We start from the raw sequence: 17976 nt of genomic DNA on the forward strand, positions 1-17976 counted from the left end.
AATGGTTTCTTTTAGTACTTTCTTGTACACAAAATATAGGGCAAGTATTGTAATCGTTCAAAAATTCGACCTTGACATTTTGCTAAATCACGTTTTAGACCTCCCTGAGTCAGATTTTCTTTCTTGTAGGGAAAGTATTGTAATCGTCCAAAAGCTGTATTTCAAGATTTTGATAAATCTCAACATTTTAGACCTACCTACTTTGTCTGTGAACAGAACCATTTCATGGTGGTAATTACTTTAGTGCTTTATGGTCGCACCGTACTTCTGCCGACTAGGTAGCCTAAATATTTGACCTCCATCAACCCAAAGAAACATGTTGAGCCAGAGACCACCTTCATTTAGTGCCAGGAGCACTGTGCACACTTGTCATACGTGTTCCTCCCATGTGCCAGGATAGATGACAATGTCATCCAAGTAGGTGGCACTATAGGCGTTGTGGGGTTGTAGCACGCTATCCACCAGACACTGGAAGGTTGCTGGTGCCTCATGCAATTCAAATACAGTAGGAAGACATGATATTGCAAATGGCTGCCAGGGGTGCTAAACACAGTCTTCTCCTTTGCAGGTTCTGTTAAAGGAATTTGCCAATACCATTTTGTCATGACAAGAGAGGTCAGATATTGACCTTTCCTAAGTCACTCGAAGAGCTTATCCACTCTTAGTATTGAGTAAGCATCAAATTGGGAGACTTGATTAAGCCAGTGGAAGTCATTGCAGAAGCGCCAACTGCCATCCAGCTTTCAGAGCAGGATGATGGGGCTAAACCAGGGACTAAAACTTTCCACAATTACACCAAGATTTAGCATTCTCCAGCTCTCAAGCTCCCTTTCAGCTTTGGCTCAAGAAAGTGGTATGGGTTTTATCGTATGACAACTCCTGACTCCGTGATGATGTCTTGCACAATCAAAGAGGTTCTTACGGGTCATTCAATCACCACTTTTCGGGACAGAGAAGACGGCTGCATCAGTCTCCTGTCGTTCTTTGGGCATTAAATCCATGCTGAAATTAAGGGTCATTTTATGAGCAAAGTAAGAACAAGATTGTCAGGGACCCTATCCTTACACTTTTTCAACAAATTCACATGGTATACATATTCCACTTTTCAGTGATTTGGTGGGTTCACTTTCCTTAATTTCATTGAAATGTAAAGTGAGAATGGGGAACATGACTCAGTCTCTGGAATGGAACTCTCAAAAGTGTTAAGTCACAATCATAATTGTGAATCTATGCTGCTTGCGCATGCTTCATGTTTTCTTTTAGAATAGGGCTGTTTATTTTTTGTTTTGTTTTTTTTTTTTTTCTTCTTTTTTCAGATCTATCACGTAACTGCAATATATTCCAGAATGTTAGTGTACTGTAGATGAATGCCTCTTCCTCCCAATCTTCTTTTAGAATGTCTGCTAATCCCTGGGGTTGTCATCCATAGAATAACTCAAATGAGGAGGAGGTGGCATGTGGGGACCTCCTGGTATGCAAATAGCATGAGGGGGAGTAGCTGATCCTAATTCCTCCCATCCTCTCTGAGCACCTTGTGCAGCATCTATTTGAGCATTTAAATAAACCACTCTACTAAACTGTCAGTTTGAAAATGATACACTGAGGGTTGTAAGTGCTTAATTCTGAGTAATTTAGCAACCTCCCTAAACATCTTGAGGTGAAAGGTGCATTAGGACTTGTTTAGGGATGTCTGTATGTGCAAACAGCCCTCCAGTTGCTGCACTGTTTTTTGAATTGGCTACTCCAGATTCCCATTGCTGTGGTAGCATGTATTTAACAATGGAAATGTTGCTGCCGTTGTCTATAAGAGGTGTGACCCTGTGCCCATTGATAACTGTAAGGAAGGGATAGTGGAATGGCAGTGAAGCAATACATCTCAATCAATCAATTGGCTCATTGAAGCGGGAACAAGTATAGAAGGGATGGCTCTCCTCCCCACACTTACAGCAGCTGGAAAGGGGTATGTGCTCCTCTTTTGGTGTTTCTGATGTTTCCATCTCGCAGAAGGTAAGCATTGTAATGACGACACACTCCATTGGGAACCTATGGAGATAAGCAAGCCATTCCAAGTGCTCAGTTTGTGAGACTGCCCGGTGCTGCTCAAGAGCAGCAATGTCATAAATGGTGTTATATTCCAGCCATCAGATCAGTTGGGAAAGGTAAAGGGGGAAGGGAGTTCACCAGAAGGTCACAGGTTATGATCTTGACCACCTTTTTGGGATTATTAATTTCTGTCCATAGCCAATGTCTGACTCGGCCCCAAAGTTCAAATATTTGGTAGTAAGCTGGTCAAACTTCCACTCCTGATTATCTCCTCCCTGCTCGTCCTGACGAACTCCATACCTTAGCAGCAACCCAACTTTGAGTTAGTCATCATCCACAGCGACCCGCTTATAGACATCATAACAAACCTGTTGAGCCAGTCCCTTCAAGAACAGCGCTAGTATGTGCGCACACTCTGTACACTTCCAATGATGACAGGTAGCTCTATGCTCAAACACTAGAAAGTACGTCTTAATATCATCTTCAGTGTGTAATGGCAACATATTTGGGACGGACCCATCAGTCGTTCCTACTCAAAAGCAACATGCGTTTGACAACGTCCCTCCACCTCGGCAACCGCCTATGGTTTCCCAGCTTAGACCTTTAATGCCTGGAGTTCATTTGCCATGGCCTAAAGTAGGGCCATCATGTTCTGTTGCTCTGTCATCCTAGAAACAAATCCTGTCCACCACTGTAACAGAAAGAAAGGACAACAATAAAGAGTTGGGGTGTCAGCCCGGCCACCCGGTATAATTGGTTCCAGCAAAATCAATAAACATATACAATTATTGTGGAGTCATCTCTGGAGGTGCGAGTTTAAAACAACTGTCCCAATATGGCAAAGCTTTTTCTTTTGGGCCCTTCAGATAGGAAGGGGCAGATCCAGGTGAATGACGTCAGAGAGAGAGGCAGGCTTAGGTCACAGTAGCTAACCCCTGGAGCGGCAATAGAATTGCAGTCACTAAAGCCTTTTAGCTGTCTCCTATTCACATGTGTGATGGCAGAAATAGAAATGAACCCTTAAACTGCCACATACTTCGGGGTTAATGCATCCCTGAACGCCAAGTACTTTTTTGCTGCTCTTTAAGAAAACGTCACAGTTAACAAAGAAAAAGTGAAATTTTAATGGAACAGTTTTTTTCATGCAAAGAGCATCACAATTACTGCAACACTGATAATTTTACACACTGCTAATGGCCTGTAAAAACTATTTTAAAAAAAACTACTGGAACAATATTTACAAAGAGCAACTGACGCCATGGATGTAATCACTGAGCCAACTGCACTTGAACTGGCTGCATGCAAGCACACACAGGTAGGCACTGACGCTTGGGTCACAGAAACACAGGAGATTGTAGAGACAGGAACTTTATTTAAACACTTCAAACAAACATGTCTCTTTCAGAAGTAAAGCGAGCTCAGTATGCAGTTAGTTATAGATTAAACAATAGACAAACATATGGGAGCACAACCCCCAACAGAAGCAGAGAATGTCTGGGGGAGGAGAGAGAAACAAAGCAATTAGCCAAAAAGGACAGGTGCTGTTCAAGCTTTTAAGTAAACGGAAAACACAAGAACACTCGACTGGAGATATATCACAGTCAGTCACCAGCAAGGAGAAATGAATAACGCTGTAGCAGTCCAGTGCTACCAAGATTCACACCACCGAGAAGACGATGATTTATTTATTTTTATGGTGGAGATTCCAGAGATGCACCCAGCCTTGACCTGACCAGCACACACTCACAAACCGAGACAAACAAAGCAAACCGGTAATCAAACAACAAATAAAGAATGTAATGAAAACAAATGAAATTGGAAAACAACGATATCACCCCTGTTCCCCTTAGTGCGATTACACATTAAATACAACAAAGCACAAACAAAACACACACAGTAAATCATGAGAAACGGCAATGGATGAAATGTAATGATGAAAATACATATTCCAGAGATCCGCACGTTGAATGGGAATGTAAAGATAGTCCTACCAGTAGTCCCTGAAATAGTAAAGATGGGTTCAGGAGCGCTCCTTTCTTAGCAGGATGGCCATGAATCCACTTACAGTCCTCATGTACACAGGCAGACGGCAGATAATCCAGACTCATGAAACGATCCAGGACAAAATGAATAACTACAGGTAACCTAACAGAAGACAGACAGACAGGAACTTGAAACACAAATTACAGAAACTTTTTTTTGCTTTTGGTCGCTGGCCCCCTTTTTAAAAGCCGCGCTGACACCCTTTGACTTCAACAGCCCCGGCACCCTCAGCTGAAGACCAATCAGATCTACTGCAGGGACTGCTGGTAGTTGCAGTTTCAAATTCTATTGGCTACTTTCACCATCCCAAGCCGCAGTTCTCTATATAGTACTGTATTGCCACAAAAAAAGCCATAAAAATCGCAGAGGATATTTGTCGTTTTCACTTACAATTTATTAGTTAGGTTCTAAGGAAAAGTCCACGAATGACTGAGGCCGTGAACTCTGAACCGGGACTTCGCAGGGGTCTACTGTACTGCCAGACTGAGTCGGCACTGTTGGAAAGGTTAACAGCTTGGCATGCTCACCAGCAGTCTCTGTCCTTTTTTTTTTTTTCTTTCTTCCATTCTGTATTTAGAACATAAAACACAAGACATCAAACCGACAAGCTTCTTTTATTTTTGTAAAGTTCAAAACCCAATATCTTCAAACTTCATTTCAAAATTCATAAAAAGTTATGATTGTTAGAGTGTTGACCCTAGTAATTGATGCATTGTTACAGCTACTGTAATATACCAGTTCAACCATGGAATCCTCCAACTATCTTCTTGGCTCCACATCAACTCTGCTGATCCTGCTTCATGCTGCCCCTGTCAAACCGTGACCCACGTACTCCCATACTGATACGAGTTGCCCATTGCTCACATAGTATGAGTGTGATGCACATTCTACTTGTTTTCCTATCTCTGTAATCTGTCGATACATTTAAAGGATCTGTCCCACTGCCATGCTGCGCAAAGGGGCTTGTTCCTGCCTTGCATCCACTTCTAGCTCCTGGGTACATGATGGCCCTATTGTGGTGGGTGGATGCCCATACATCCCCCTCTGGAGAGATCGGAGTGCATTCACATTTGTAAGTACTATCAGGGAGTCAGAGCAAGTACTTGCAGTTATGTTTAATGCACTACAATGACATTTGAAAGGACAGTATCAAGATGGGATTTTCAGAGCACCTTTTATATATTGTGCATGTCTTAAACTCAAGGGACCAAAAGCATAAGAAACCATTCCTATTCATGCAACTGAGAGAATAAAACTGAATAAAAAAAACACTAACCTTTACAAGTACCATGCTTTTACACCATCTGTTACAGACTCAAATCAAATGTATGTTTTGTATTGCATTATAGCAACTCACTACTCAAAACATTTATTTTGGTACGGTGCAAGGCCTGTTGATTGAGTCAGCAGTTCTTACCACTGCTCTAAACATGAAAAAGTTTCTCTCTTAGGTATGTGTTCAACATTTCTTGCATTTCCTGTCATCCTACACTTGCATACATCTTTGTAGACACGGAACACACATGAAATGCTTGTGTTCCAAATAACGATATATAATTTACCCTATACAGCTCCCGGTACCTCACTCCCAGATAAACAAGGCTTCCTGCAGTGGTGGGGGGGATGGGATAGCAGGCTGCTTGTGTTTATTGACACATTTACAAAACAAAAAGACGCTGATGGAGAGGTGTGAACGGATTTAAGGTGGGCCATGATTACAATTTTTTTCGTAGGCTTCAGGGATTCCACGCAGATACAATCCCTGGGCTGGTGCAAATTTAGCTCAAGCTGAACAATTACATACACTTACATACACACACAAGCACACACTAAGAACAATTCAGTATCTCCAGTTCTCCTAACCTTCATGTCCTTATACTATGATATCAAAGTGGAGCACCTAAAGGAAACTCATGCTCACCTACATTCAAATTCCACGCAGGGAGTCCATACTATAAGGCAATAGTACTAGTTTTTTTGTAGGCTTTGGTAATTCTAGTGTTAATGGGAAAAGGAGGCCAAGTCATCACAAATATTTCCTCTAATGACCAGGTTGGAGTGAGCAAAACCTGTGAGCACTACTTACTATTCAGTAGTGCAATTATTTATTTGTTTATAATACATAATTTTTATGCATTACAGCTCACATTTGAGTATTTGTTTGGGTGAAATGTTTTATTTAAAAAATTCAGATACATACTATTTATTCATTCATGCATTATTCAAGATGATTGTAGCTCATGACTTGTAGTTTTATTTGAAAAAATGTTGGCAATTTACTTTGTTTTTGGTGTTTTTTTTTTCTCTTTTTCCTCTATTTATTCATGATTAAATCAGATGAATCTACCAGAGTCTAACCTGACAGGGCTAGGTGCAAACCAGAAATCAAAACAAAAAGAAAAATAATTCTTTAAAAAAGCAAAAATAATAAAACAGTGAAGGATACAAAACACACCATGACTAATCAAAAGCATTTACCACCTTCAAAAAAATAACCACAGAGAGAATTCTTCTCAGGTTTACTATAAATACAATCTGATAAGGGGGCTTGGTGTTAAAGTAAGTTGAGCTCCATTGTTAATGTTATTTAACACACTTTGAAAGCCACTGTGTATTTGTGGTTGCACATTACAGAAATCTACTCCTGCTATGCTGTTTAAGCCAGTTACAGTTCACATATTGTGATTTCCAGACTATACTAATTACTACAAATTTTGTCCACTTGCGTGTGGAGCAAATACGTCTTAAACTGCGATCTCTGGGACGCTTCTCTCATTTAAATAGTTTGAACTCCAATCACATGGTGATTTGTTTCTTCAAATGAGATTTTTATTGGAGTATTTGGTTTTCTAGTTGTGCTTTTCAGTGTTGCACAAAAAAAAAAAAAAACTGCGATTGAATAATGTTCATGGTGGGACATTAGACAAACTAATTGGGTTACTTGAATGTCTACTTTCAAAAGCTTTGCCTGTAGCTTTTCATATGAAAATTTAATAATTGATTACTGAGTGTTCCGGACACTGCTTTTTACGTTACTGAAAAATGCTGTTTATACCCACGCGCTCCTGCACCTCAGAGGGAATGTTGCACAACAGTAAGCTACTGACTATTGTTGTATTTATATAAAAAATGTTTCCACCAATGGAAAATTATTAGTTTAAGTCTTTTTCACTCAACTTTTAGCTTCATTTTTATTTAACTGCCTTTTTTAGTTGTATTGGTTACAGTTCTTGTCAATAATAATTGTGCTCATTTCTTAGGAAGTTGTGTCTCACAGCAAGAAGCTGACAAAAAAAAATAAATCCCAACTCTCTGATATGATGATGATGAATAAGCAGAAAGGAGGCCTAAAGGCATTGAGTAAAGAGAAGCGAGAGAAGCTGGAGGCCTATCAGAACCTTTTCTACTTGCTGCAGGTACTAATGTAGAAATGAATGCTGTTTTTTTTTTTTTTGTTTTTTTACTTTTTTTTATGCTCCATTTGGAAAACGTTCTAAACTTGTAAAATTCTTAGTTTTAGAAAACCAAGTGTGTTAACACAGCTCTAAAATCTTTAGTCCAAATTCAAGTAATTTTCTTAGAATGACGTACTCTTACTTTTTGCTCTACTTTTGTGTACCTGGATATCTGCTAGGATGAGGATTGCTCTCATGTCATCTGCCATCACCATGAAACACTGGAACTCATATCCACCTTCTTTTTCAGTCTATTTTCCTCTGCCTTTTTGCTCCACTTGAATCTTCTACTGTTAAACACAACATCTTTTGCTTCAGTCCTAAGTCTTGTTCCCAGCTTGGTGTTTGTCTTCCTCTCACTTGGTGACATTCTATATATCCATCTGATTGCTCTTATCTCCATTCCTTCCAACCTTATTTCATGCTCCGCCTTCATTGGCTTTGTTTCACTTTCATACATCATTCAACTCCTCACACAGTGTTCATAAACTTTTTTTCTTTTCACAACTAAAGAAAATTTTTAGCATTCAGGGTCCCTGTCAGTGAACAAACTTTGAAAAAAGTAATTTATGTTTTTATTATTTTAATATATGTTGTTTTTCTTCTGTTTGGTTTGCAGACAAACCCTACCTATCTAGCTAAACTCATCTTTCAGATGCCCCAAAATAAATCCACCAAATTCATGGACTCTGTTATCTTTACACTATATAATTATGCTTCTAATCAGCGTGAAGAATACCTTCTTCTCAAGCTCTTCAAGACAGCTCTGCAAGAAGAGATTAAGTATGTTTCCTGGGGTACTGTATTAGCATGGATAGCATTCCTACTTTTAAGATTCTCTGTCATTCAGTATTGTTAAATTGAATTGAATAAAATTTGAAGTCACCTTTTTCTATGTGTTTGGTATAGCCAAAATGAAAAATAAGGAGTGCTGTGCTGGATTAATAGTTCTATCACAATGAAAGTTCTGCACTTTTGACTAATGGAGAGCGAAATGCAACACTAATCATGTCACTACTTTCATTTTGCAATCCTCAAATTAGCATACTATGTAGATTTGTATAATTTATCAAAGAGGTTGACATCTTTATGTCAATTATATAACTGCCGTCAATCTTGGCGTATATTATCCCTTCATTATTCAAGGGTAAATTAAAAAGTAAGGGCAATTTGAAAATTACACAGTAACCACAATGGATAGAAGCTGAAACAAAACAACATGCTCACAATGCTGTATTGGTTGTTCAAATAAGCACAAAGCAGCACTCTACCATTAGTCTAGTTTAAGCCAGGGTCAAATGAACATGGGCAGTGCTGCATGATTGCACCATAATGAAATTTCTTTTGGTAGGAGTGAAACCTACTGAAATTTACCGAAGGGTACTGGCTCATTGCAGCTTGACTCAATGAAAACTTGATGAATAGGTAGAAGGGTTTAAAGTGGAAAGGACAAGTGTAACTGTCAAAGCTCAATCTGGTCGACCATCAGGATCATGCACACAAGCCCACATCAACATGGCGAATGGCTTTATCAAAGGAGACCAACAGAAAATGTTGTCCACTGCTGCTGCACATTTGGATATCAGCTATGGATCTGCAAATGCCATAGTGCATGATTACTTGAGGCATCGTAAAGTTAGCGCAAGACAGGTATTCAAACAGCTTAACAATCTACAGAAACCAACATCCTTTGGTGAATTTCATCAGGTTTCATTGCTTCTGCCCAAAGAAATCCAATTGCTGTGTATTCTTCAATAATGGTGCAATCCTATAGTGGAGCGTCCATGTTCATTTGACCTTGGCTTCAACTAACTAACAGCAGAGCATTGTGCTGTGTGTTACTGAATTACCCTTAAGCCACCTCGAACATGTTGAATTGTATCAGCTTCTCTCAGTACCAGGGGGCATAATTTTAAATTGCCATTGCTTTTTTCATTTTATACTCTCTTAATAATTGCAAAACATTCAAATATTTTAGGCATTTTTCTAGTCAAAGGGGTATCACGGACTTAGTATGCAAGTTACAGAAACATATCTAACCTCCATAAAGGAGGTTTATTCACCATTTTAGTCTGTAATATAAAGGCCTTTTTATGTTACCAACCGCTTTTAACCATAGTATTTTTTTCCAGTGGAATTCAGACTCTCCCAAGTTATCATATTGTAGCACTGATCAAATGGATAAGTAGTTATTTCAATACTCTTTTAGGTAGCTTGCTTCTTTAAAAGGACATCTCACTTTGGCTACACTAGTTTGTGATTGTGCAGCTGTAACAGGCTGTTTTTTTTTGTAAGTTTTCCTTTGCTGAAACTGATACTGTTAATTTAAATGATGAAATGTCAGCTTATACTGCTGCTGACTCCACCATGAAGTCATCCCTATGCTGATGCAACTTGTCTATGCTGTTAAGATATGATGTTTTGTTACAGAAGTATAACTGACCCCCATCCTTTTATTAAAGACCTATATATAGAAGCACCATTACAGTTTGCAGCTATTGACTGTTTTTCTCATATGATTATTAATAGGTCAAAGGTAGATCACATCCAAGAGATTGTTACTGGAAATCCCACTGTAATAAAGATGGTAGTAAGCTTTAACCGAGGTACTAGGGGGCAGAATGCCTTGCGACAAATTCTGGCTCCAGTGGTGAAAGAGATTATGGATGACAAAACCCTTAACATCAAAACAGACCCTGTGGATATTTACAAGAGTTGGGTCAACCAGATGGAGTCACAGACTGGTGAAGCCAGGTGAGAAACACTTTGCATACTTTGAAAAAATATTGAGAAATGTATCAACTTATTAAGATATTTAGCTTTGGATCTTCAATGAAATGTAATATATAACGTGTTCCTTATCAGATATCATCTTTTAATACTTTTACCAGAAACCTGGTAGAGCCTATACATTTTATAAATACAGTAAATCAGTCAACAGGTTCTCTATGGTGCTGACTTCCTGGCACTACTTTACCTTCTACAGATTCAGTAAGGAGCCAGTGAGCCATCTTGTAATTAATGTAAAAAAATGCATTCCTGCTTTTTTTCATTGCACCTTTCATTTTTAATGTTTCTTATACTACGTAATGGAAGATGACAGATGAAACAGATTATTTACTGAAAACAATTTGCGAACATTAGAATAACTGTGATGAGAGCAGTTTATTCACTTCCAACAAAATCTGTCCTGTCCACCTAGATTGTCAAAAATAATATTGTCGAGATCTGAACGTCCCTAAAGTCCTACTCTAATCTCATTTTATTTCATATTGTTCTTTAAGTGAAGAAAAATGTTCTAACATTAATGGCAAATTTCACGCACAAGTTTCCTTACATTTATTTGCACTAAATTTCATCTGCCCCAAATCTGCCTAAAACTGTATACTGTCCAAGTACTTCTGTAACAGTGTGGCAGAGCCCTACATTATCTGCCCTTCCAGCTAGTTTGGTTTCATGTGCAAACTTACCCAGCTTATTATGTTTTTTGTAATAATAATATCACATGTACTATCTTTGTATGAATTTCCTTATTGAATCCACCGCGCTGACCCTTAAAACATGTACTCCACAAGGTGCCGTACTCCTAATTTCCGTCACCAGTCATGATAAGATGGCTTACAGAGAAGCAAGTATTCTTGCCAGGACAATAATTTCACTCTTAGTATCAGCTTACCATGGAACTGCTCATTGACTACAGTATATAGTAGGCAGACCAAACTTTCTTTTACATTGGAGGGGATGCTGTTGAAAGAGTGACCAGCCTTACATTTCTTGGAGTGACTGTTACTGACAAACTGAAGTGGGCACAATACATTTCATCAGTTGTTAAAAAGACTCCCCAGTTTCTTAACTTTCATAAATGTAGGACAGACTGCATTCCTTCATCTGTTCTCTTAAATTTCTGAAGGTGCACACTAGATTGTATTTTCACTACATTGCATCCTGTTATGACACCTGCTTGTCTCAAGCACTACAGAGAATGGTGAAGCAGGCATAGAATATTACTGGCACCAAGCTGCCTTCTCTTTAAGACATATACAACACTTACTCCCTTAGAAGGGGAAACAATTTAATTAAAGACCTACAGTAAACCATTCTGCACAGCTGCTTTTCTTACTCCACCTTTCTCAAGAGCTTCAGAAATGGCAGAGTTACAGATTTTGATGAAATTCATACTGAAATTCTTAAGGAATGTCCTCAGAAAAACAAGGACTATGATTCAGTAAAATTCATGCAATTATGTTATCTACTGTGGATTGCTAGGCAGTTAATTTTACTAGGATTTTACTTTAAGTTTGCTATTTTCACAGTATATCAGTGAATCATTTTCCTCTTTTATAATGGAACAATAAGAGCATTAATTTGTCTCGTTAGCTCATCTCCATTTTGCTTGATGGTATAATTTGGGCATGATTTTAACCCGTCCCTGTGATAAGTGTAGAGGTGCATTCTTTACCAGACTATCGGCTAAGTGTGATTAGAGCTGTGAATTAAAGGTGATTTGTCACTTCAGTTCAATTTTAGATTTATACTTGACAATTTGTGACTTGATTCAATTCAAAATAACACCTGTGTCTTTTTCAAAAAAATGTATTTTCCAAATAAGTTAAGTCTACCTCCATAAAGTAATCCTCAACAGACTTAAACAGAATTAAACTAGGGGTTTTCGGGGGGGATGGGTGTATTTTGAGGTGTCCTGGAGACAGCAGCAACTTTGCTGTTGACTTTGGGGGGAAAAAAAATGAAGCCACATTTTAAAGATTTTCCCATGTAGTTTTTAAAGAATTGCAACTGAAAAATATGAAAAAATTCTTAGTGAAACTTTTGAGACGAAGAGACTAGAGTAGATATAATTTCTTTGTTCTAAATGCATTGTTTTAGTTTACCATCTGATATTTAGATACAAGTATAATTTGACTAAATGTAAACAGTTTACTGCAGGGGCTCCCAAATGTTTGGTTTTTTTTTTTGGGTGTGTGTTTAGGTCCCCATTGTACCATCTGGTTAGGGCCTCCCAATAATATAAACTCAATGTGACAAAAGTAGAGCACAATCTTGAACCAGCAGTAACGGCATAATTTGGTATAACAGCAGACCTGTCAAAACAAGTAAATTCTTACATAGTGTAGATTACTGACACACATGTGATCAAATGTCCTTGGATATCTGTAGACAAGGGGTTCTCAACCTTTTTTTGCCTTACTCTCTTGGGGAAATGAATGTTTTAAAGTACGATGGTTTATTTGGTCTTTAACTGTTAAGCACTGATCCCTGATTAGGCACAAACAACTTAAGGAGATGTTTCTTAAATCCCCCATCTGTAATAATGTATTTTGGGATTTTAAAAAGTGATTACTGAAAATTTGTGCAGGTGTGGAAATTAGTTTTTTTAGTTTTTCCTATGTAAGGCAAAGGTTTTTTTTTAAATGTGAGAAAAAAAGGTGGTTTGATATGGAATATAAAATTGAAAGCCTAAAATTTCAGTACTTTCAATATACAAAATTTATACAGTGAATAGTCCGCATGTGAATTAAGATTAAAAGAAGTACATACTACTTCAGGTTCATCCAAGATTCAGTTATTACATTTGTGTTTGTTAAGTAGTTTTTTAACAGTGAGTCATATTCAAAAGTAGTAATGATAACAGAATGCAATTACATGTGCTGGTAGACTACATTAGTGTTTTTAACAGCACTAAAAACTAAGCACAAATAGGCTTTTCCTGGGAGCAGATTGCATTTAGTTTTCTTAAACATACCATCTTTTAAAATTATACCCAATAGAGTGAAACCCAGTAACTAGCAAATGAAAAAGCTATTAATGTAAAATGACCAGTACTAATATAAAATCAGTAGCAATTTTACCCAATGAAAGGTATAAAGGAACTGAATTAAATTCCCCATCTAGGTATTAATATTAGTTAAAACGCAGTAATTCGTTAAAATTCTATAAATAAGCAAGAAACTGGAAAGGAACTGATTTATTGTGTAACAGGAATACGAAAAGTACACGATCGGCAAAACGATCACTGGCTTCCCACATTTGTTTGTGTATTTCTGATGAAAGGACATTTCTACCCAATGATTTGAGATTACTTTTCTATAGTGAGGGAAACAATTTGGCAATAGAGCAGTGTCACCAAGTGCCACATGAGAATAACAAGAAGAGAAACTGAATAGGTCAGTGTTAGTAACAGTTTATATTAGTACTAATGACTAATAATAGAGATGCAATATGCACAGCTAATCAGCAGCTCTACTCAGGGTATGTTAAAATGAAGTAATGAGTCTTCAGCCAGGATTTAAAAGCTGAAACTGAAGGGGCACCTTTTATAACAGACCTTACCACATCTCCAGGGCCCTGTAATTAAAAGCTCAACCTCTCACTGTTATTTTATTAATTCTTGGAATCATAAGCAGTCTGGCATCTTGGGATCTTTAATGTGTTCTTGGGTTTGTTAATAACTTCAGATAAGTAAGCAGTGCCTTGGCAATTTTAAGGTTTTATAAATTAAAAGGAGGATTTTGAAATTTGCCCTAAACAATAACTAGAAGCCCGTTTAAGGATTTAAAAACTGGATTTGTGCTTATATTTTCTTGTTATTGTAATAATTCATGCAGTAGCATTTTGAATTAACTGAAAGCTGTATAAAGAATTAATCTGAGCAGCCAATGAACACCACACTGCAGTAGTCAATCCTACTAGAAATAAATGCATGAATTTATTTCTCAGTATCCTGCTTGTTTAGAAAACAACTTAATTTTCCATCATTTTCAAGATGGAAAAACATGTTTTGGATAGTTTTGTAATATGCGCTTTGAATGATATACTAGTGTCAAAGATAACACCTAGATTGCGGGCTGATTTAGTAAAACTAATGGTGATTTAAATGGTGAGTTAAAAAACTATATTGTTACGATCAGAATCAATCTCTCCAATAATTAATACAGGCAGTCCCTGGGTTACGTACGAGATAGGGACTGTAGGTTTGTACTTAAGTTGAATTTGCATGTAAGTTGGAACAGGTGCATTATTTTAATAAATGCTATTGTTGACCAACTGTAACCAAGTGCTCTGCCAATGAATGGTGGAGTTTCACCTCTGTCTGACCTTTTTATTATTTCTACTTTATTTTCCATGGTGATGCTTTTTCTCTTCTTTACTGTATCACCAGCACTTGCATCAGATTTGTGTTTCAGAAGGGTGAAGACAAAAGGTTACGATGAACTCTTCTGCACAGCACTGTACACGCTATCACAGCAGGAAGGCACCAGTCGTCAAAACGTTGACTGTCAAATGTCAACAAGAGGCAACTTCCTGTTATGTACATAACAGTACAAGCAGGCTTGCTATTGAAATTGACTGGGGGCAGCGAGGGGGGGGTTCATCACTCGTCGTCCACACAGTCACCTCCACTACAGTATTCTGCCTGCAGCGTTCACCCACCGAAAATGAACATGTTGTGGCCAAAGGCAGGTAGTGAATCGCCCCCATTCAACAGGCAGCCATCTAAGGCACACTAAAATGCTACCCCCCACCACCCTGTTCACTCTCAATGGCCTCCGTTCAGCCACAACTGGGTCACCGCTTGCAACAATACCAGCCGCCCACCAAGAACGAACGGAGAAGCCGTGTGTGCTGCGCAGGCAGTAAAACGCCCCCCTCTGCTCCATCCAGCCTGCGTCCAGTCAGGAGCAGTAGCTGTGGCGGCATAGTGGGCGGTTAGCGAACCATTATCCTCCACACGAGCGATAGCTATGGCCCCAGTGACTATGGACTACAGGTCACTGCTTGCTGCCGGAGGGACACTACATTATGCAAGCAGCGAAATCCCCCCCTCCAGCCTCCGCTTGCAGCGTCCCCAGGCTAAGAATGACGGAGCGGCCAGAGTTACTGAGGCACATGCGTCGCAGCTGCGGCCCCATTCGTAGGTCGGATGTCCGTAACCTGGGGACTACCTGTATTTCTGTTTTCTCTGTGTTCAAAGACAAGTAGTTCTCATCCATATACTCCTTGAACTCACTAACCCATCTAATTAAGGACAACATCAGTTCAGTTAAGTAAAATCAGTCCAATGTTTATATCATTTAGGACAGCACTGCCTTTCCCATATAATTAGTTCAAACACCATTTAGCTACAGGTTAACATTGGATCTTTATGGATCTTTACAATAATAATCTGTAGATATTGTTCAATCAAATCAGTCTTATATGCTTAAGAAGTGATTTCCCCTTCCATTTATTTCTAGGGAAGTGACTTTTTGTACTCTATTACAATCCACACAAAGTTGCATATACAGTATACTTAATCACTCAGACAAATGTGTAATTTTTATTTTAAAAAGTACATTTCAAATATTTTTCAGTCTTTAAAATACTGCTTACTAAATATATATGCCAAAATGTGTTAAATGACAAATATTTAATCTGCATCTCTCTGTAGTGTCCAGGGTTTATTATTTAGAAAAGTCCTTTGCATTTAAGGTACTTAATCTTTCTTTTTTTCAGCAAACTTCCGTATGATGTCACTCCAGAGCAGGCTTTGAGTCATGAGGAAGTTCGAACACGACTTGATTCTTCAATCAAGAACATGCGGACTGTAACAGACAAATTTATATCTGCTATCATCGTTTCTGTGGACAAAATTCCGTAAGTATTTAGCTTAAGAACAGTTTTAATATATTTTGATTTAGAAGAGGCTAAAATGTTTGCCTGGCAGAGAGAAAATGAACTATACATTATTTCCAGACTTTTCCTTAATTCATACCATAATATCCAGTCTTTTAACTTACTAAATAAGATTGTATTTCTTTTTGAAATTACTGCTTAAGCATGCATGCAGCTTTTTAGTGCTACATTAATTTTATAAGTAGATTACAGGAAAAGCTGTCCAAATCAGAACTGGTAACAGGAAAGATTTGCAATATCTAACTCAGCAAGGAAGCACAAAGTCCAAATCTATATTCATATGTGCTGTGTAACATGGCTTTGTCTCCTAAAGCAACGGGCCTTGCTTATAGTGTTATGGGTTTACCAAGTGTACCAAAATGCTATGTAACTAACTGAGTACTTATCTCACTGGAGCTCCTTATACTTAAATATACTAGATACAATTGTCAATGGGTAAAAAAAACATTCCTGCCATAGATCAGTTCCTGCTTTTCTTAGTAACTGATGTTGCCATTTGTTAATAGTCATTGGAAAACACAATTTTATACGAACATTAGAAAGACTTAAACGAGAATAGGCCATTCAGCCCAAAAAAAGCCCTGTCTATCCCTCCAGAATAACATCAAGTCAAGTTTTAAAGATCCTTAAAGTCCTACTGTCTACTGCACTCTGTATGGAGAAAAACTTCCTAATGTTTGTTCAAAATTTGCCCTTAACAAGTACTCAACTCTGTTCCCGTGTTCTTGTTGAACTCATTTTAAAGTAACATTATTGATCCACTAAACTAATCCCTTTCATAATTTTGTACACTTCAATTATGTCACCTCTCAGTATTCTTTTGCTTAAACTGAAAATGCTCAGCCATTTTAATCATTTCTCGTAAGTCTTAGTGGAATCAGTTTAGTCACTCATCTGTGAACTTTTTCTAGAGTTGCTATGTTTTTTTTTTTTTTTTTTGTAGCCTGGAGACCAAAACTGTACACAGTATTCCAGCATTATGAAGCTTCAGCATAAATTCCTTTGACCTGTACTCTACACATTATCCTATACAACCCAAGTTATGTTAGCCTTCTTAATGGTTTCTAAACACTGTCTGGAACTTGATAGTGACAAGTCCACTATGACTCCTAAATCCTCCTTCATAAGATGTACTTTCAATTTCAGACCTTCCAATGTGTATTCAAATGTAACATTTTTTACTTCCAGCGTGCAGTATGTACTTTACATTTACTTAAGTAAATTTAATCTGCCACAAATCAAGCCTATATGCTGTCTACGTTTCTCCATAATAATTCAACGGATTCTAGATTATATTCCAATCCTCTTACCTTTCTATATTTGCAAATTTAAATGTCTTATTTATATTCCTTTCATAGTCATTTATAAATATATTAAAAATAGTAGTGGCCCTAGCACTGACCTCTGTGGGACACCTCTCTTGTTTTAACTTGATTTTAATAAGGTTTCTTGCCCTATCATCTGTTTCCTAGTAACAATTCTACATGCATCTACACACCACACCCTGAACTGCCATCTCTTTTAGTTTGATGCATAACCCCTTATATGGAACCTTAAGAAATGCTTTCTGAAAGTGAAGATACAAATTATCAGTTGCACTACAATGATCATATCCTTTTGTTGCTTCCTCATAGAATTCCAGCATGTTAGTAAAATACAACCTCCCTCACGTGAACCCCTGCTGACTGTTTAGTAAAATCCTTATTCTTCCAAAGTGTTGCTCAATCTACCCCTTAATTCTTTC

The 17976-nt window shown here is 37.9% G+C and overlaps 1 protein-coding gene across 1 annotated transcript in view; it reads left to right on the forward strand.

The window, feature by feature from the left end:
* iqgap1 (IQ motif containing GTPase activating protein 1) overlaps positions 1-17976 on the forward strand; it is a 303340-nt gene that overhangs the window by 225162 nt on the left and 60202 nt on the right. The window contains exons 24-27 of the mRNA XM_039773388.1: positions 7347-7502; positions 8161-8324; positions 10071-10295; positions 16053-16193. Coding sequence (XP_039629322.1) covers positions 7347-7502; positions 8161-8324; positions 10071-10295; positions 16053-16193 — 686 coding nt within the window. The remainder of the gene's footprint in view (positions 1-7346; positions 7503-8160; positions 8325-10070; positions 10296-16052; positions 16194-17976) is intronic.

This window comes from Polypterus senegalus, chromosome 12 (assembly GCF_016835505.1).
Source record: "Polypterus senegalus isolate Bchr_013 chromosome 12, ASM1683550v1, whole genome shotgun sequence".
Lineage (NCBI taxonomy): Eukaryota > Metazoa > Chordata > Cladistia > Polypteriformes > Polypteridae > Polypterus > Polypterus senegalus.